Source organism: Vipera ursinii, assembly GCF_947247035.1.
Source record: "Vipera ursinii genome assembly, chromosome: 2".
NCBI lineage: Eukaryota > Metazoa > Chordata > Lepidosauria > Squamata > Viperidae > Vipera > Vipera ursinii.
The window spans coordinates 123,407,820-123,428,666 of record NC_139513.1 but is presented as its reverse complement, the minus strand read 5'-3'; the positions used below and the strand labels follow the sequence as shown (position 1 = coordinate 123,428,666).

The window sequence follows — 20,847 nt, the reverse complement described above, 5'->3', positions numbered from 1 at the left end:
ATGTGATCTTTCTATACAGAAGTGTAGTTTGAGTAAGTTTTAGGTGAGATTGGAGAGGATCCTTGTGTTTTCTCTTTCACTCTTGTTTTAAGGTGGATAGCAGTCTTGTATATTTTTACAGCTTAAATGAGATGCTTTGTACATTTTATATTAGAAAATTAAGTATTATTTCTTTCTTAATGTCCAGGCCTCTTCTTGAGTATTTCTGATTCTGATAAATTTTGTTTAATAGTTCACATAATAACACTTGTAGAGCTTTGCATAGAAAATTCTAGGTGAGTTGTCCTTGGTGCTCTCCAAGCTTGGTTGTTTTCTTGCAGATGTTTCATTACCCAAACTGGGCAACGTCATCAGTGCTAGTCTGCAAGAAAACAACCAAGCTCAGAGAGCACCGAGGACCTCTCATTTCTACCCCGAATTACAAATATTTTCCTTTATAGAATTCTAGGTGTTCTCTGAGCTTGTCTGCAATGTTTCATTACCTTTGAGTAGGTAGCCTAAACAGTGCTAATGAGTGTGGGGTTTGCTCCCTGTTTATATAGCTTACCAGTGTTGGTTGGGGTGTGGTTTTCTCTTTGGTAATTTTCTTGATTAGGGTATGCTAGAAAGGATGTGTTACGGTCTTGTTTGTTTCTTAGCTTTCTTCTTTCTTTTGGGTGGTATGTAAATGTGGTTTATCTCTCAGCACCTAGGACTCCACAGTTCAACCCTGAGCTACATGCGTTTCCTTCTGTTGGAAGATAGTGATAATCAAGCTGACAAATGTAACCTTTTCTTTCAGGGGCTCGAGAGACTGACTACCCTACAGGAGAAGAAGGATCACAGGAACCAGACTCTGGTGTAGTGGATAAGTCATCCTTGTGTGGCAGCATAAATAACAACAGTTCAGCAGACGCAGACTATCTGTTAGGAGGAATCACAGTAGTTGGATGTACAGCTGAAGGCATTACAAGTTCTGCTGCTACCCACAGTGCCAATACTGTTTCACCTGAGATAAACAAACCGCCAGGTATAAAAATACTTGACGTTCTGTGAAAAAGAGGCTAGTTCTTCTTTGTTGGGTTAGGCCAGGGCTTTTCAACCAGTGGTACAGGTACCACCTGTGGTACATTGGCACCTGGCAGGTGGTACGCGCCCATCCTAGAAAAGTAGCGGGGGAGGTGAACTGGTGACAGCACCGCACAAGCCTGAGCGAGAGACGGCTGGAGCTGCAGGGCTGTCAGGGCTCAGTGGAAGCGCCAAGATCAGCGCTTCTTCGGGGCTGTTAGGGCTCAGCGGAAGCACCAGGATCAGCGCCCAGCTCCAGCTGGAGCTTGGCGCTGATCCTGGCGCTTCTGAGCCCAGAAGAAGCGCCAATCAGCTGGAATGTTGCAGCATCTCCAGGGTCTTGTGATTTACATTCAGAAGTAACTGATGCATATTTATGATGGTCACAGTGTCCCAGGGTCATGTGAAGTGCCCAAAACCTGCTGCAACCACCCAGCAAGGGGGGGGAAATAAAAACCAATCACCCACCACCACCACCTCACCCCTGCTGCCAATCCTCAACAGAGCAAGCCGGCCTGGCCTGATGGGGGATGTGCTGGGGTTTTTATTGGGGATTTTTATTGTTCTACTGTTTTTAGCTCGGGCTCTTATTTAATTCTTTTTTAATTTTTGTATTTTGTATTTTTATGTGCCCTGTTCACCGCCCTGAGTCCCTTGGGAGAAGGGCGGTATATAAATATAATAATAAAGATAAATAAATAAATAAAGATAAATGCTCACAACAATGAAAACCTCAGAGAGGAGGAAGAGCTCCGCCAGGCGGGCAGGCAGGTGTCTTGCTCCGCTGTGGCTTGGGGGGCACTTTTTTCAGTGCCATTTTAACTTCAAACAGTCACTAAGCGAACTGTTGTAAGTCGAGGACTACCTGTACTTCCCTTTTTCCCTTTTTTTTTTTTTTTTGGTCATCAAGTTTTTGACACCTTGCTAGGCGACTGGTGGTACTCGGATGTTGCCATATCCTAAAAGTGGTACAATGGGTGAAAAGGTTGAAAAGCCCTGGGTTAGGCTCCTACCAATTTGTAGTTATATCGATGTAGGGTCTCAGCAACAATATGGAAGTGGTCGCCGTCGACCAGGATTTTAGTTTAGATTTTCCAATCAAACTGACAATGCTGCTAGTCGAGTAGGAGGTCTCTTCCTACCCAGCTTCTAAAATGTAGCTTAGTGCAACTAAGAAAACAAATACAGTATTATTTAGCATTATGTTCATTCCACAAGATAATTTTATTTCTAACTTTCCCCGGGATTTCTAGCTGAAGGGGGAAATCTCATTCTTTTAAAAAATGCAGAAAAAGATACTGTTTTATAATATACTAAGATGCATTTACATAAATATTATGACACATTAATCATACAAACCAGTTACATTATAGTTAACAAGCAGAGATTGGGATGGAGAGGACAGTGTCACTTCCATATATTCTCTTTACTTACCATTATATTAAATATAATACTGATATATAGACCTCAACTTACGACCACAATTGAGCCCAAAGTTTCTGTTGCTAAGTGAAACATTTGTTAAGTGAGTTTTGCCCCATTTTACAGTCTTTCTTGCCACAGTTGCTAAGTGAACCACTGCAGTTGTTAAGTTAGTAACACGATTGCTAAGTGAATCTGGCTTTCCAATTGACTTTGCTTGTCAGAAGGTCACAAAAGGGGATCACATGACCCTGGGACATAAATATGAGCCGTTTGTCAAGCATCTGAATTTTGAACATGTGACTGTGAGGATGCTGCAATGGTTATAAGTCTGAAAAACGGTCATAAGTCACTTTGTTCAGTGCTGTCGTAACTTTTGAGTGCTCCCTAAATTAACTGTTGTAGGTCAAAGACTACCTGTATACTGATGCTGACATAAGCATTTATTTTTACTTAATAACAAATAAATGCTTATGTCAGCATCAGTATACAGGTTTGTTATTCCTGCAACAGTAAAAAGACAAACCAAAACTTTCATTCCTATTTTCAATGAACCTTAGCCTGGCTTTATATTGGAAGCTGTAGATAGGAAGTTCTGTATTTCAGAAATTATGCTAACTTCAGTGAATGTGGGAAAAGCAGTTCAATTTTGTGGGTGGAATAAAAACATTTCTCCAGGCCTCTTTTAATATTTCAAGAAGTGTGTGACTGAACAGGACTTGAGTTTTATTGCACAGCCCAAAGCTGCCATTAACTTAATAGTTATTTTAAGAAAAAAACCTGATTCCTAAATAATAGTTTAGAATGGTCTTATTTCCCAAAATAATTGTTTTAAATTTAAAGACATCAATAATCAATTGTTAGTTTTAACCAGTGCTTTTTTTGTAAAAGAAAAAGGTTTCATCCAAAAAAGGTGCCGGAACTCCGTTCTGAGCGTTCTATGAGGGGGAAAAAAAGCCCTGTTTTTAACAATTTCTGGTTTCCTTGTGGTTGGGTGGAGAAAGGAAAGATGGGGATGACAGTGTGCATAAAATACTTTCACAAAAAGCTAATCACAAAAACCCTTTGTTGGCTGAATTATGCTAGGGCTAATTATCACTGTCTTTTGGCGTGGTTCAGTTTGGAAGGAAAAATAGATTCTATTAATAAATAGCTGACGTAAATATTTGCTTGAATAGAATAGGGTGTATAAATCAAATTTAAAAAATAAAGGCAGCGACCAGTGAACTGGAAATTAAAATGGGTTGTTTATAATGATGAAATAATTCTATGTTCACTGCTAAGTTCATCAAGAAGGCTTCTTTCAATTTGGAAGAGCAAATATCTCAAGGTAGATAGTGTCATGTTTTTAATCCATTTCAGTGTATTTGTGCAATATGTTATTTTGAGAGCAAGGATGAAGAATGTATACACTGATGTTATATAGCAAGTAGATAAGATGGGTGAATTCCTCACTTGCCTCCTCACTATCATGCTTCCTGTATATTAATTTAAGTACAGTTTCTTAGTGGAGAAAACAGAAGGGAATATTTGAAGAAGCTGAAGAGGAATTACTAATTAATATACTTAAAGTCGTGCATGCTTCATAACAGCAGGGAGCTGTATGATCATTCAAGTTCACCTATAATTGGAAAATTTACTCAGATATTACAGCTGAAAATGATGCAGTAGATGAGCATATTCAGACAGCAGAGGAAGCAACTGAAGCGACAGAAGTCAGTGCTGGCTTGGGAGAAGAAGTAGCAGATATTGCGCAAAGTGGCGTTTACACAGAGCATGTCTTCACAGATCCTTTGGGAGTCCAAGATACCGTAGAAGGTTCTCCAGCCTTCCAGTCTAGGTATGCCTATTTTGTACTAGCAATATGAAGCAATTGAGGGAAATACTTACTGGATGGTTTCTCCCCATCCAATAAAATCTGGAAGGGTGATCTGTCTGCCCTTGGATCTCTTCAAGAAAATGTCATCTGCATGAATTGGTGGCGGGTCAAGTAGGACAAGCTTTCTCAATCTCAATTCTTTGGAACTGGATTCTTGCTCCATTCCTTGATTAGACTACATTCTTCTGTGTTAATTTTCAGAAAGTTATTAAACCCTGACTGTTCCAAAGAGTTTGGAGTGAAGCATTGTTGGGGAAAAAGGAAATTCCTTGCTTTGGTGTATGTGTATTCCTTGGCATAAAGTTCACTGCACTTGTAATTTGTTGCTTGGTCTTATTATTTCTTTTGCCATTTTAATGTACTCTTCACGATTCTCTAACTGGAGAGGGTTTTGTAAGCTGCTCCATGATTTACAGTGACATTTAAGCCCAAGGAAATAATGAAATAAGCAAATTATTCTGTGATTCACGTAGTTGCAGCACTCAGATTTAAAATGGCACAGGTAAGCATGCCATTAGCATATAAATAACTTCCAATATTTATTTATTTAGAATACACGCGCGCGCATACACACACACACACACACACACACACACACACACACACACCTCCCTTAACAAATAATATTGGGCTGCTCACAATAAAAAACAAAGTCAAATAAATACAAATAAAATAATATAAAAATACCAAACACTTATGAATTGGTTATTTGAATACTTCCTGCTTAACACATTTTGCCAAAAGAGAGTGTTTGGCAGTCTTTACATATTATTCAGAGTCAGAGCAAAAGTAGCAAGTTGAAATACTTGCTTCATATGAATGATCAGGAATGCTGGTATGTAGTTGTTCAAATTCCTTCTTTTTACTTTCTTTTATTATTCATGTACCAGGATCCCAACCGTTTCCCCCCCCCCTAACAAATTGGAATCTGAAGTCATGATTCGTTCATGAGTTCTAATTCTTGTCTTATATTGGAATGGCAAGCAGAGATTTCAGTTAGCATAAGTCTTCCTAGTTCTACTGTTTCTTTGGATGGGAAGAACCAGTAGAACCAGTTGCACGGTGCATTTCAGCATGCTTGTTTTATTCAGTAGAGGAAGATATATAGCTTGGGGTACTCTTCTCCCTAACTTTGATAGCCAGGACCGTTTGTCTCCTTAACAGCAGAGAAGACAGCAGTCCCCCATTCTGGTACACAAGTTGTCACAGGAACCCCTTTTCTACTTTTATCTTAGTTCTATACTTTCTGATCACTCCAGTGTCTCCAAAGTGCTCAACAACTTCCTTTTCCCCTTAGAGTTTACTTTTTTCTTTTTATAACAAGTTTTATTAGTTTTCCAATTTAACATCAAAGTGATTAGAAAGCATTGTGGTGACTGGGTAATCAATAGTTCAATAGCAAAATTTTTAGTATATATCTCAGGTTACATTATCAAAAATACCTTCTCTATTTCCATTAACATTTAATATAACATACTTAAACATTTCTAACCATAACAAGCTCAGTTAAAGCTTGTTATCAATCTATATTTACTTATACATATCCATGTCCTGTTTTTAAATTTTACCTAATTCTTAGTTTTTAGTTACAGTATTCCAGTTTAACCTTTAACATCAATAATAATAATAATAATAATAATAATAATAATAATAATAATAATAATAATAATAATAATAATAATTTGGAAGGGACCTTGGAGGTCATCTAGTCCATCCCCCTGATCAGGCAGGAGACCCTATACCATTTCAGACGAATGGCTCTCCAGTCTCTTCTTAAAAACTTCCAGTGTTGGAGCATTCACCACTTCTGGAGGCAGGTAACATCCATAACCCAAATTTCCTTATTTTACTACACAAGAGTTATAATATCTAGAATACACATAATACTTACATAAATATATTCTGATTTTGTTTCATAAACATTTTCTATATCTCATCCTAGTACAGGGATAGGCAACCTCGAGTCATAAAAGAGCCGAGGTTGCCTACCCCTGTCCTAGTACATCACACCTTACTAGTAGAGTAAACTTTAAGATCTCTCTAGCTTTCTTTTTTTGCCAACCAGGTTTCCATACCAATGCCTTTAAGTTATCAGATAGGTGTCCCTTCATTCTGGCACATGTTAAATCTGGTCATCAATTTTCCAAAAAACTGGTCCATTTATAATCATTAAGTTGTTGCCCTGATAGTTCAAATCTCAGTATTTGCTCTAGTATCTTATCTTCAGTTCGGTCTGGTCTTTTTCTTCCTCTGGTTTCTTCTGGTTTAAGTAGAAAGTCATATCCAATTTTATAGTTATTATTTGGTTATCTAGGTTTTCAATAAGCTGTCCTTGTTGATCTTTAGCATCCTCTGTTTTCGTATTATTTTCTTCCGCTTCTGTTACTTTTTGAGTTGTAGGTTCTTTAGTTGCAATCAGGATTTGGTTGTTAGAGTTTTCAATATATTGTTGTTCCTTAAGGTCCTCAGTATTGATTTCTTCCGCTTTTGTTGTTTTCTGCATTGTAAGTTCTTTAGTTGGAATCTGGATTTTAGTTTGTAGTTGCAAGCTAGCACCTTTATCTTTCAGTCTGGAATTAATTAGTAGCTTCAAGGTTTTTTTCAAGTATAAGCTTATAATCAATCGAAGTTTGTAGCTGGTCCCCCTCCATTTCTGGAATAATTATAGATAGTCCTTTAGTAGAGGCTATTTTTTTAAACAAAAGTCAGTGAATGTTCACCTCCATGGTTCTTAGAAGCCAATTTCACCTCCCAGCTGTTTCAGCTTTTTATCTTTAGATAGTACCAAGGAGAGATCTAAGTTGTAAATAAGTCTCTTTGCCAGAGATATTCACTTGCTGTACCAAGCTTGACCACAAGATGTCCCCAATAGTATTTAAAATCCTTTTCAGAAAAGCTAGGCTTTTATCCAATTTAGGTACTTCTTCGTCTTTTTTTTGTCAAGTAAATAAAATAGCAAGTTCCCGTGAAAGTAGGAACTATTTGGGTCGCCAGATATGAGAAGGATGTAAGTTCACTTACTTAATTGTATTTTTCAGGGTTTTGTTACCCCTATTTAACCAAATGCCGCCATTTTAGAGGGTGGGAAAATAAAACGTTCCCTTCCCTCTCTCCTCATAGGGGGAGGCAGTTTCAAAAAGCTTTTTACAGGGGGAAAAAAACTTGGGATGGAGAGAAGGCAGATCTCACCCAGTTCCTCTGTGGTGCTTTCAAGTGCTTAGCTGTAAATTTGGCCTCGGCTGGAAACAGCATTAATGATGGGCCATGTGAGTGGCCAGTCTTTTCTCCATCGGTCCGAAGAGCTGCTCTGGATCAAACAGAAGGTCCTCTTCCCTGCTCGTCGCCCCTCCAAGGCGACTTTCGACCCCTTTCAGGGTCCCCTGGCGAGAGAAAACCGGACCGCAGGAGGAGCAATCACCCCCTGCACGTCTGCCAGCGCTGCGATCCAGAACCGGAAGCCCCCCTTAGAATTTTCTGATGACACTGAGGCTGTGCTCTTCAAGCACCAATTTTCAAGGTCTGGATGGCTGATCTTCTATTTACCCCATGATTTTTTGATAGTAGCAGGAGAGACTTCAAATATCATACATTGTCCTTTGGAATAATCCTCAATTCCTATAGAAGATAAGCCATTGGAGGATTCTTCTTCTACCAGTAATTGATGGAGCCATGCTTCATCCAGAATTAAGCCAGTAGTCATCTTAGGGGCTATTGTTTGCTTCCTGGAACATCTACAGTCTGTATACGTTAATTTGACAACTGTTCCTTTTTTGTTTGGAGTTGGACAAAGAGGATTCGGTCCCTCAGCTTCTTGGTTCTTCAGGTGCTTGTCTTTTTTCAGTCTGGACTAGATCAGTGCCTGCAACTGACCACATTGAAATGGAAATTCTCAATATTGCCACCAGTTTTTGCAGAGGCTGAAAGATCATCTGTATCCACACACTGCCACATCAACCTATTCTTTCACATGCCTTTTTATTGAAGTCTTTATGTATGCACCAATTGTTCTTATGAGAGTTAGACCTGTTCTTAAAATCCCTGATCTGTGACATATTCAGACCATTTATACAGTGGTTCTGACTTGAAAAATAGCTTTTCTTAATATCTGTAAAATCTGAGTACATCCTGTTGGCATACAAAAATAATTTATGCCCTAAAATCTGTTAAACTTTCTGCTGATAACAGGTTCCTTGTTTACCATCTGTCCACTTATCTGAAAAAACAGTGGCAGAAGCTGGATATCAGCCTTTATAAAAACCTGGATGAAGTATCACTATCTCTCAATTTTTTTTTCTTCTGATTTCAGAAAGTTTCCTTAAACTGAAAGTTTATTGGCAGTGGTTATCAGTTATATCTGCACTTGCATATCCTTCTATGAAGTTTAGTTAGCTATTGTCCCAGCAGGAATAATGGTCTGTGTCACACAGAGCATAGCCATCTCAGCTACTCTAATAATCGTCTTCTGAACAATATAAAATGATCGTGTGGTTTTTCATGTCTTCTTTGTAAGATGCCAGTAAATTATTGTAGAGAAGATCACTGATGCACCCTTTAGCAAAAGGATTCTGCTGCAGGTGGTGTTTTGGGTGAAAAAAGTTCCACAATTGGGACCTCTGTAGGAAGTTCCAACTATGGATTTTATCCTCTGCTGTAGGAAAATGTAGTGCTACACTTCTGAGAGGATCCTTTTTCTACTCTTGAGTGCAGAGTATCTGATCCTCACTCAGTAAACTATTTCTTCTGACATACTGCTAGAGAGAAGTTCCCTCAGGATGGGCTCCAGCACGAATCTTGAAAGCTCGGAAGGCTAAATCTCTGGACCCAGTGAGTGACCCAAATTGGTTCTTTCAACATTATCTTGGGGGACATACATTCACCTTCATTCACTATTTCTTCTGTTGTATGTGGTCTTTTCTCTGTAGACGTTTCTCTCTCTGCTAGCCGGTTCTATACATTTGCTGGGAAGTTATTCTTTTGCAAGAGGAAATTATAATAATAATAATGTTGGAAGGGACCTTGGAGGTCATCTAGTCCAACCCCCTGCTGAGGCAGGAAAACCTATACCATTTCAGACAAATGGCTGTCCAGTCTCTTCTTAAAAACTTCCAGTGTTGGAGCATTCGCAGCTTCTGGAGGCAGGTTGTTCCACTGGTTAATTTTTCTAACAGTCAGGAAGTTTCTCCTTAGTTCCAGGTTGCTTCTCTCCTTGACTAGTTTCCATCCGTTGCTTCTTGTCCTGCTTTCAGGCGCTTTGGAGAATAGCTTGGCTCCCTCTTCTTTGTGGCAGCCCCTGAGATATTGGAACACTACTATCATGTTACCCCTCACCCTTCTCTTCATTAAACTACACATACCCAATTCCAGCAACCGTTGCCTATATGTTTTAGCCTCCAGTCCCCCAATCATCTTTGTTGCTCTTCTCTGTACTCTTCCTAGAGTCTCAACATCTTTTTTACATCGTGGTGACCAAAACTGGATGCAGTATTCCAGGTGTGGCCTTACCAAGGTATTGTAAAGTGGTATTAGTACTTCATGTGATCTTGATTCTATCCCTCTGTTAATGCAGCCTAGCACTGTGTTGGCTTTTTTGGCAGCTGCAGCTGCAGCTGGCTCATATTTAAGTGTTTGTCCACTAGGACTCCGAGATCTCTCTCACAGTTACTACTATCGAGCAAGGTACCACCTATACTATACCTGTGCATTTGTTTTTTCCTGCCTAAATGTAGAACCTTACTTTTTTCACAATTGAATTTCATTTTGTTAGATAGCGCCCAGTGTTTGAGTCTGTCCAGATCCTCCTGTATCTTAAGCCTATCCTCTGGAGTATTGGCTATTCCTGCCAGCTTGGTGTCATCTGCAAATTTGATGAGTTCCCCATCTATCCCCTCATCCAAATCATTGATGAAGATGTTGAAGAGCACTGGGCCCAGAACAGAGCCCTGGGGCACCCCACTACACACTTCCTTCCATGTAGATGCAGTTCCATTGAGGACCACACACTGAGTACGGCCTGTCAGCCAGCTACGACTCCATCTGGTGGTGATGCTATTTAACCCACATTTTTCTATCTTATCAAGTAGTAGGTTGTGATCTACTTTATCAAATGCCTTACTGAAGTCCAAGTAAATTATATCTACAGCATTCCTCTGGTCCACTAGTTTTGTCACTTGGTCAAAGAATGCAATAAGGTTTGTCTGGCATGATCTGTTTTTGACAAACCCATGTTGGCTTTTAGTGATAACTTTGTTCGCATCAAGGTGTTCGCTGATTTGTTGTTTGATTATCTTTTCCAGAATCTTCCCAGGTATTGAGGTCAGGCTGATAGGTCTGTAGTTTCCTGGATCTATTTTTTTCCCTTTTTTGAAGATGGGAACTACATCAGCTCTCTTCCAGTCCTCTGGTAGTTCCCCAGTGCTCCAGGATCTTTGAAAAATATAGTTCAGTGGTTCTGAGATCACGTCTGCCAGTTCCTTGAGAACCTTGGGGTGTAATCCATCTGGTCCTGGTGATTTGAAGTCGTCTAGGCTGGACAGGTGCTCACTTACCATTTTCTTGCCTATCTTAACTTGCGTTTCTATTCTGTTTTTTATGGCACCGGTTTGGGTAGGTTGGTCTGTTTTTTCCCTTTGTGTAAAGACAGATGCAAAAAACGAGTTAAATAGTTCTGCTTTCTCCCTGTTGCTTGTCAGTTGAATATCTGTTGGAGAGGGAGGTAATGAGCAATCCAATTACTGACCTTTCCATCCACTTTTTTTTAAAAATCTTTTGTGGTATGTCCAGTTCAAGTATTTTAGGAATTCAGGCTCAGTGTGTCATGCTTAAAGAGTCTTAAAGTAATCAGTATACAAAGAAAAGTTGGTCAGCCAAAATTTCCATTTCCATAATGATGCCTTATGTAAAATGATATGCTGATCTTTGATGAAAATATTCCGATATTATCAAATGATAACGAATATCAAATGAATTGTTAGCAGAAATCCTACAGTGAAAATATCTTCAAATTGAATATGGCATAACACTGAGACAAATTGGTATGTGCTTCTAATGTATGCATTAGAGTTAAAGTACAGATTGCATACTCATGATGTAGCCTGTAAATCAGCAACAGCTCCTTTTATGCTTGTTTCAAAATATTCTTTAAAACAGGTGAAACAGAAAGAGGAAATTCCACAGGGCCAGGGCTACCACTGAGAATGCCCTGGTCCTAGTCATTTTTGGGTAAGCTAGGCTTCCACCTGGTGAGACACCATCTGTGGAAAAAGAATTCTGGTAAAAGATCATTGAATGATTATGTGTCATCCAGTTACTATCGGTTCTTAGCAACTTCATAGATAGATTTTCTCCATGATGATCTGACTCTAACCTGTTCTTCCAGGTCTTCAGGGTCTTCCAATGGTGCACTTATGGTCACTAATTGAATGTATCCACCATGCTGCTAGCTGTTGTCTTCTCTTTCCTTCTGTCTTTTCCAGCATTTAGCCTTCTTCACATCATGTGCCCAAACGAAGATCATAGCTTCCAGAAAACTGCATATGAGGAAAGCCATTTCAAATAAGCAATGCCCAAACTTTTGATTTATTTATATGTAATAATAAGCACCGTAACTTATTAACTCAGGAATCTAATGGGGCTTAGAGAAGTTTGGCTAGTATTGGTATGTTAAATTTTTGATAGAAGCCTGGCTGTTTTTTTTTTTTTCAGCTTATCCCACATTACATATGCTATAGCACGGGTGTCAAAGTCGTGACGTGACGTGTCACAATGTATTGTGACTTTTTTTGCATTGTTGGAGCTGGGTTGGGCGCGGCCTCTGTGTGATGCAACTGGCCTGTGGGCTGGAAGTTTGACACCCCTGTGCTACAATAATCTAAGTAGGAGGTAGTCAGTTCTAACTGGTTTTTGTCTCCCAGAAAAGACATAATTAATGTATCACTTGCAGCTGGAAATACTCGTTATCATTGGCTGGCTTTTAATATATGTTTTAGTGACTTTATAAACCCAATAACTAAGGGTAAAAATAAAATGCAAAACTTGTGAATGTAGGTTGAGCAATTCAAACAAAACTAAAACATTGAAATAAAAAAAACCTGGTAAGATGACATGTTTTTTTTAATAAAAATAAAAATAGCTATATAAAACATGCTTTTCTTTTTCTAATAGTACTAAAATACCAATTATATCTTTACATAAATTGCTGGAGACTTTTAAACAACAAATTGTTACAAATTTAATAACAAATCTTGATCCTGTAGAATATTTTCCAATCTTTCATTTATGTTAATACTGTAAAATACCAAGGCGATACATAGTTTAACAGTTTAACAGCACATTAATTCTTAATACCTTCAAAGTTACATTTCCATTATGGGACAGGCAATAACCATTCTGTTTTAAAAGTTTTAAAATCATATTTAATAGTTCTGAAAACCTGGAACCATTGATTTGTAGTGTGGAGAATTCAGTTCTGTATTCCAAATTGTGCTGACCTGAGTTATACACTGACAAAGAACACCCCCAGGGGTAGGGAAAAACAACTCCATGAAGAACAGGAAGAGTCCTTTCTTTCTGACTGAGAACTCTAACTCAGTCCCAGACCCTTGGACTTTCTGGATTCAGCGTTAGCTAGACTGCAGAAATCCAAGCAGAAATCAGTGCAAGAGATTCAGTAAACCTGGCTATTCTCCACATAAAGATGGCACCCAGTCACTCCCTTGTGGTGATTGTTACCAGAAGTTCATACAGATATAGAACACCATTGGGGAAAGAAGACTATGTGGTGGAACAGTATTTCCCCAGTACCATGACTGAAATCTGGTTTTGGAGCTGGGCTACTAATTTCCAGCCCTCTAAGATACTACGATCAATGGTGTTAAAAAAACAAACAAAAGAAAAGATCAAGGAGCACATCATGTAAGTCTGTATTTCTCTTGTTATGCTCCCTCAATAGATGGTTTGTCAATGTTATTCTTGCACTATGGCCCAGCTCAAAGATGTTAGGATAGTCAGAAAAACATACTTTTTTCCGATGGTTCCGATGTGTATCCTTCATTGCAAAAAACCTACTCTTTTGTAGGATGTGGAATAATTGCTAGTTTGGAAAAGGGGGCATTTTGGATTAGGAAAATAGGAAACTGGAATTCACTTCCTAGTATTCCCATTCTACACTAGATTGCATTTACTCAGAAAGACGATGAAATAAATAGAAACTGTTGGTGACAGTTCTGTGATTTTAGGACTGAAAGCTGTGTTTGATTTGTTGTCAACTGGTAGTGTCTCTCTTAAACTTAGTCCCTTTATCAAATTTTGTTGGTGGCTAATGTAGCTGTTTTGTGGTGATAGGAGAAAAAACTGTAAGACCCTGCTTTAAAAACATTCATGCTGCAAATTAAGTTTCTGAAATGAGAATTTTCAGAGAATCTGTTAAAAAAATTACATCAGATGGTAGTTATAAGAATTCTTTTAAAACTCCATAATTACCTCAAAACACAAACACTTGACTTAATGTGCTGTAGAATTGTTTTAGATTCCAGGAGACTTTTTTCATGCTTTTTATCTTTTTGACTTTTTCTTCCCTTTTGAGCAGTGAGTCTGAGTTGTTTAAAGATGTTGCTGAATTACCAAATGAGCAGGATCTTGTGAGGGAAGAAGCACAAAAAATGAGTAGTCTTTTACCTACTATGTGGCTGGGAGCACAGAACGGATGGTAAGCCTTTTGTGTACTTTTGTTAATAATGATATTTTTTGACGTTAGAAACATTTTGAATTTGAGGTTTATACCATTGCTAAATACCTATTTTAAACTATTTGTTACACATTCTAATTCCAGAGGAGATTTTCAGTTAATGACTACTAATTGGAGCTTATCCCTAGTCATTCATTGGCCTGCTTACTATGTGAGACTCAGCTAATTAAAGCTGATGCTTGGAAAGTGTTACTATTTATGCTGTGGTTCTTACTGAGGGGAAAATAGGGAAAACATAGAATAGCCTGATGCACTGATGTGAAGGAAGAAGAAGAAAGGCAGTCAGAGGAAAGCTCGTTGCCTCCTGTCATCAATTAGGAAAGATACAAATCATGGATACTTTATTTCAGTGATGGATTTGCTGTTCATCCCAAGTCCTTTCCTGTTTTTTTCCTCAGAACACAGCTAGCTTCATCAGGTCCTCTCCCTTAACACATTACCTTTAACAATTTTCCACTTCTGCAAAATATCTTTCTTTCTTTCTTCCTTTGCTTCTGAGTCATGGCTGGAAAAAGTGTGTCTGAGGAAATATGAATTCCAGGCCTAAAAAAGAACTAAAAAGAAGCCTGCAATATTTCCTGATTAGGGACTAAACTGTTTTGGGCAGAATATAGGGACACACATACACAGTATACAATCTGGTTGAACTGTGGATTAGGTAGAGAGTGTTTATGGCTGCTTTGGTTGTATTAAAGTGGTATGCATCACCAGTAAAATGGGAGCTTTGGGTCCTGTAAGCAGAGTTTTTAGAAAAACCAACCCCTGCAGCCCCAAGACAACCAGAGGCTCCATATTTAAGCCATGCTGGCTAGGGAATTCTGGGAATTGAGGTCCACATGTCTTAAAGTTGCCAAGATTAAGAAACATTTCTGTAGATAAATCATGTTTAAGTCAACTTACAGCCTGTCTTCTAGTATTGTAATTTTTAAGAACTACCAGCTCTAAGTGATACTGCTGTTCTTCAATGTTAACATGGATGTGGGGATATTGGAATTTCTAACTAACTTTAATTTTATTGTTGCAGTTTATATGTTCATTCTTCAGTGGCTCAGTGGAGAAAATGTGTTCATGCAATTAAACTTAAAGATTCAATACTCAGTATAGTGTAAGTAATTACAAATTAATTTGCACTTCCCTAATTTGAAATTAATTCATGTGGAGTGAAAATTACTTTTAGAACATTCATTTCTGTTTAAGTGCTTACATTTTTATTTTTGAGAAAAAGAATATTGAGGTGGTAATAAGTGACAAAGAGGTATGCTTTTGATCATGAATATATTAATAAGGATCAATCTTGGATATATTTAATTGTTGGAAGAAGATACCTATTAAAGAAAGGTAAAAAAATACTCAACCATATTTTCTGATATGTTGTGAGACATTAAATGCTCCCTCTGTTCTGAGTGATCTTACACTGCACGTAAACATTTTAGGTTTATTTAAGTCTTCTTCCTAGTTGAGCAAATATTCTACTGTAAAAGCTTCATAATTTCAGGCTGCTTTCATATAAACATCTGTTTATGTGCACTTTTATATAGACAACATGCTTGCTTGTGTTTAATTCTTTTCCTTATCTTGTCCCTAAGATTCCCCCTTCCATCAATATTAGTTTACTTTCACAGGTTGCCCATTATGTATTTATTTATTAAATGTCTGTGCTGCTTATCTCACTTATACAGCAACTCTTGGTAGCTTATGCTATAATAAAAAGTTTTAAAGTCCTAAAAAGCAATTAAAATTAGAATAAAAAATTAGAAGTTAAGATCCAAGATGTTGGGCATCCTGGGGATGAGAATCATCTCTATCTTGTCAGCCACTCCCAACGTAACGGGCCCCTTGGGGTCTCAGGCATAAGCACCAGAGCCATATTTTTAGGTCCCTCTTAGAAGGCTAAGAGTGTAAAATGTAGAACGTGAAAACTTTGTTAATGGTCAAACATATTAGATGTGAAAACTGGAAATTTTGAATACATTCTCATTTTGAAATACTGGATCAAAGTTCTCATATGTTTGACCCACAAAAATGCTTTAACATCTGAAGGCCCTTTGAGTACATTTGACTCAGTATGTTAGCTAGTTGTTGATAGAATATTTATAGATAGACTCCTCCCCCAGTGCTTGTATGTCTTTTACAGATGGCATGACTTATGGTTTATACAGCATGGGGTCTTCTACAGTTTAAGGGAGAAGAAGCTTGGCTGTATCTGAGTGTAAATGCAAATTGAATGGAATTAATGAATATATCAGTCTACTGCTGTTGATGTAGTAATTATAACTTCTACCCTTTCCTTTATTTAGACATGTAAAAGGAATAGTACTAGTTGCACTAGCCGATGGAACTTTAGCAATATTTCATAGAGGAATTGGTAAGTGCTTTACTCCAATATATTAGGCTATCATGTATTTTATACTATTAATCTGGTTCTGAAAAATGTATGCATTAGAAACCTTGTATATTTTTAGAGATGATCTATTCAATTTATAATTTGAAGTACTGTTACCAGTAATGTTTCCCTCAGTACTTCATTCATTGTATATTTATTTATGAATACAGTATATAAAGCAATTCAATCATGCTGGCTCTTGCATGGTATATAAAACAATGGTTATTTATTATTTTATTTTATTTTATTCCATTTATATCCCGCCCTTCTCCGAAGACTCAGGGCGGCTTACAAGCTTAGCAGTTACCAATGTTCCATGCAATAATATACAAAACATGCGGTTCAAAAGATTATAATTGATGTAATTTTCTTGAAACTGGGAGCTCTATATAGCTCCAATTTCAGAAATCTTCCAGAAGAGCATTTTTTATGAGCCTTATGAGCTTCTGGAAAGCCATGAGAATGGGAACTACCTTTAAAGTATGTGTTTGTGTGGAGGGAGGGGGAGATGTAATATGATAGCTGCTGCCATTTAATTCACCAATTCTGTGATTTTAAACTACAATTGCATCTAAAAGTATTAAAAATTAGAAATATGTGAGTATATAATACATATTAATAAACATTTTTGTAAATGAGTTTTTCTGACTTCCTTAAATATTTCTTTATAGATGGACAATGGGATTTGACAAATTACCATCTCTTAGATCTTGGCCGGCCTCATCATTCAATCCGATGCATGACTGTGGTGCACGATAAAGTCTGGTGTGGGTACAGAAATAAAATCTATGTGGTTCAGCCAAAAGCAATGAAAATAGAGGCAAGTGAAAACAAAATATTTCCTCAGACTGGATCTTTGCCTGTTCTCTCTGCTACTTAAGTCGGAGAACCAGGAAAAACACTGCAAGGCCAGTATAAACAGCCACTAAATATAAATGGCCTTAAATATTCATGCAGCCTATTAGGTAAAGGTCTTATGCAGGGGTGTCAAACTCAATTTCATTGAGGGCCACATCAGCATTGCGGTTGCCCTCAAGGGGCCGGGTGGGTATGGCCAGGGTGGGTGTGGCCTACTGGGTGGGCGTGGCTAGAGTGTGTATGGCCTACAGGGTGGGCATGGCCAGCTCTACATCGTTCGCATCAAGGGTGCCTATAGGGGCCTGGGCAGGAGTGGGACAGATCTGAGGGTCTCTGGCAGAAGGAGGGTCTCTGGGCCAGGACCAATGCAGTGGGACCCATTCCCTCACTGTTTCCAGGATGGCTTCGCGGGCCACATGAAACCACTTCGCGGGCCGAATCCGGCCCCCGGGCCTTGTGTTTGACATGTCTGTCTTATAGTGTGAAACGTTTTCCTCTTTCAGTGTTTACGATGGCTTATGTACCGTTCCAGGGACACAGTGGCTCAGTGGGTTAGGACGCTGAGCTTGTCGATCAGGAGATTGGCAGTTTGGCGGGTCGAATCCTGAGTGCCACGTAACAGAGTGAGCGCCTGTTACTCGTCCCAGCTTCTGCCAACCTAGCAGTTTGAAATGCAAGTAGGAAAATAGGGACCACTATGGTGGGAAGGCAACAGCGTTCCGTGCCCCTTTGGCATCTAGTCATGGCGGCACGTGACCACAGAGACGTCCTCGGACAAGCGCTGGCTCTTCGGCTTTGAAATGGAGATGAGCACCGGCCCTTAGAGTTGGAAACGACTAGCATGCATGTGCGGGGGAACCTTTACCTTTACCTTTATGTACTGTTCCAGGTGTTGCAGAGATTCCCTGTCTATATCTGCTCCTTAAATCTTAGTACATCCCTTTCCATAGACCACATACCTTCAGTTTTACTATTGCTTAATATCCAGAAGCCTTCTACTGACTTAAAACAATTTTAAATGAACTTCTGCTTGGGAGCAGGGTTTTTTATATTCCTTTTTGAATCCCACCACTGGAACCTTTGGCACAGTATAACAGGGCCTGGTTTGTAATGGGACAAAGCATAAAGATATGACACGAAAGCAATAAATTAACATTTCCTTATTTATTCCTTGTTTCTTCTTTCTCCAGTATCAAATGATGATTTTTTGGGAGCAGGGATCTGGTTTTCTCCTCCACTTTTCATTGTCTTTCCACACAGATATATGTTGCCCACTCTCTCACCTTTAGGTCTGTCTTGAGGAGCAGTAAACAAGAATAGTGATTCAATAGTGATACTGAATAGAAACTGGAAACATGTGTTAGATCCTGATTATGATCCTGGTGCTTTAAGGATAGTAAAGCTCCATTGCTCCTCCCTGTAACAGCCAGCTTTACCTGTTCTAAGCCCTTTGATCTTGACATGATGAGGGGGAGAGAGAGGAGAGCACCAAATGAGAACTGACATAGAAAAGGGGAAGTTTAAAAGGAAATGAGTGTATACAGTACAGAGAAAACATCACTGAAGGCCAAACAGATGGAACAAAATGAGACATGAGCATGAACATTTTAAAAATAGCATTTTTAAAACTCGGAAGATAACTAACAATAGATAATAATCAAGGGATGAGAAGGCTTGCATTGAAAATCTTTTCACAATATAAAGAAAGAGAGAACGTATATGTTCACGTGTTATTATTTAATGGAAGACTCTTAGGCACTTTGAGTGTATTTTAAAGGGTAAATAGGAGCGTGGGGAAATGTTTTGTTAAAAAGTCTTAATTGAGCCATAATTTTCTCTTAGAAATCATTTGATGCACACCCAAGGAAGGAGAGCCAAGTGAGACAGCTGGCTTGGGTGGGAGATGGAGTGTGGGTGTCCATTCGTTTAGATTCAACTCTCCGGCTTTACCATGCACACACTTACCAGCACCTACAGGATGTTGACATTGAGCCTTATGTAAGCAAAATGCTAGGTAAGTTCCATGCCTTGGAGGGGAGGTCGTTTTTGTTTTGGATGAAATAAATTCCTTGGGTAGATAATGTTTTAAATATTTTAAGAAGTATCCTACAAATTATGCATGCATTTTCCATATAGAAACAATACTAGCTGAGTCGTTGACAACAGCATCATCTCTCAAGAAGTAAAAGAAACCTTTATCTTTTTGAGCTGAAGAGAAATAGAGGAAAGGGAAACCTGGACGTTTACCTCGAAAAAAGAAAAGAAAAAAAATTTATTTGAAAACTAACAGCATACATTGTACATACATTTTATACGTCTATGTGTAGGAGTTTACAATGATTTAAAGAAAAATGTTTTATTGCAAAACAGTTTCTTAACTGTGGTATAGATCTCCTTACAGGTATATACAGGTGTGCACATGCACAACAGATATTATGTAATACACTAACCCCAGCAACTGCAACCTCTGTACCATTTACTCTAGAATATTCATCTACATGGCCTGGTACCGGGCCATGGCCTGTTGGCCACTGTGCCGCAGGAATAACTGGCGAGCTCCCCCACTCGCGGTAGCACGCTGTGCGGATGCTAGCCTACCCACTTACGCGGGTGCCCTAGCACTGTCACAAGCATCATGTGGGCGCTAGTGGCCCATTTGCGAAGGTACCAGGGCCTGTTTGTGCATGTATGTGGGCAACAGAGTGCTGTTGCAGGTGCCAGCGGCCCATATAAATATAATAATAATAATAATAATAATAATAATAATAATAATAATAATAATAATAATAATAATAATTATTATTATTATTATTATTATTATTATTATTATTATTATTATTATTATTATTTGTGTATGCAGACATATCCCTACTCCTTCCTTTCCTTCTGGGCCACCAAGCTGGAAAGGTTGGGGAGCTCTGATCTGCACTACTGGTAACTCTTATATTCTGAATCAGCATAATCATAACAGATCAGAAACAGGGCAGGTTGGGGAAGGTTGAGCTATATAACCATATTTGAGCTTGCTATATTTGATTTCTTGCTGCACTTCATGCTGTTCCCTGGAAGATACTCTGCAGGGTCAGGGAATCCATGAATAGCGTTGTTGATGGTGCTAGGACCAGCAGGTTGAAGAAAAAGCTAGGGTCAGTAGAAGATTGTATTGGATCTCTGCCCTTTGTGTGAATGCAAGTCTCCTATTCTCAAAATAGCAAGCCTTCTATTCTTAAAATCCAAAATAGTTTTGGATTCTTTGTTATTTAAAGAGTTTCCAAAGCTGGCTTTTTTTTGTTTACAAAACAAGGAGTTAGATATAAACATTTCATAGACCTCTGAAGAATTTTTTTTGATGTTTTAATGAATGCTGCATACTTCTTTCAGGTACAGGAAAACTGGGATTTTCATTTGTGAGAATCACAGCTCTGATGGTGTCTTGCAATCGCTTATGGGTTGGGACAGGAAATGGAGTCATCATCTCAATACCATTAACAGAAAGTAAGTTTATAAGAATGAATG

General features: G+C 38.5%; 1 protein-coding gene across 2 annotated transcripts in view; it reads left to right on the top strand.

Moving 5' to 3' along the window:
* The window catches only part of SPAG9 (sperm associated antigen 9), a 105,794-nt gene that overhangs the window by 70,160 nt on the left and 14,787 nt on the right, over positions 1–20,847 (top strand). For both annotated transcript variants that reach the window (XM_083353922.1, XM_083353921.1), the window contains exons 19-26: positions 782–1,009; positions 4,114–4,309; positions 13,932–14,051; positions 15,115–15,195; positions 16,388–16,455; positions 17,145–17,293; positions 19,174–19,345; positions 20,713–20,826. In XM_083353922.1, the coding sequence (XP_083210048.1) occupies positions 782–1,009; positions 4,114–4,309; positions 13,932–14,051; positions 15,115–15,195; positions 16,388–16,455; positions 17,145–17,293; positions 19,174–19,345; positions 20,713–20,826 (1,128 nt within the window). The remainder of the gene's footprint in view (positions 1–781; positions 1,010–4,113; positions 4,310–13,931; positions 14,052–15,114; positions 15,196–16,387; positions 16,456–17,144; positions 17,294–19,173; positions 19,346–20,712; positions 20,827–20,847) is intronic.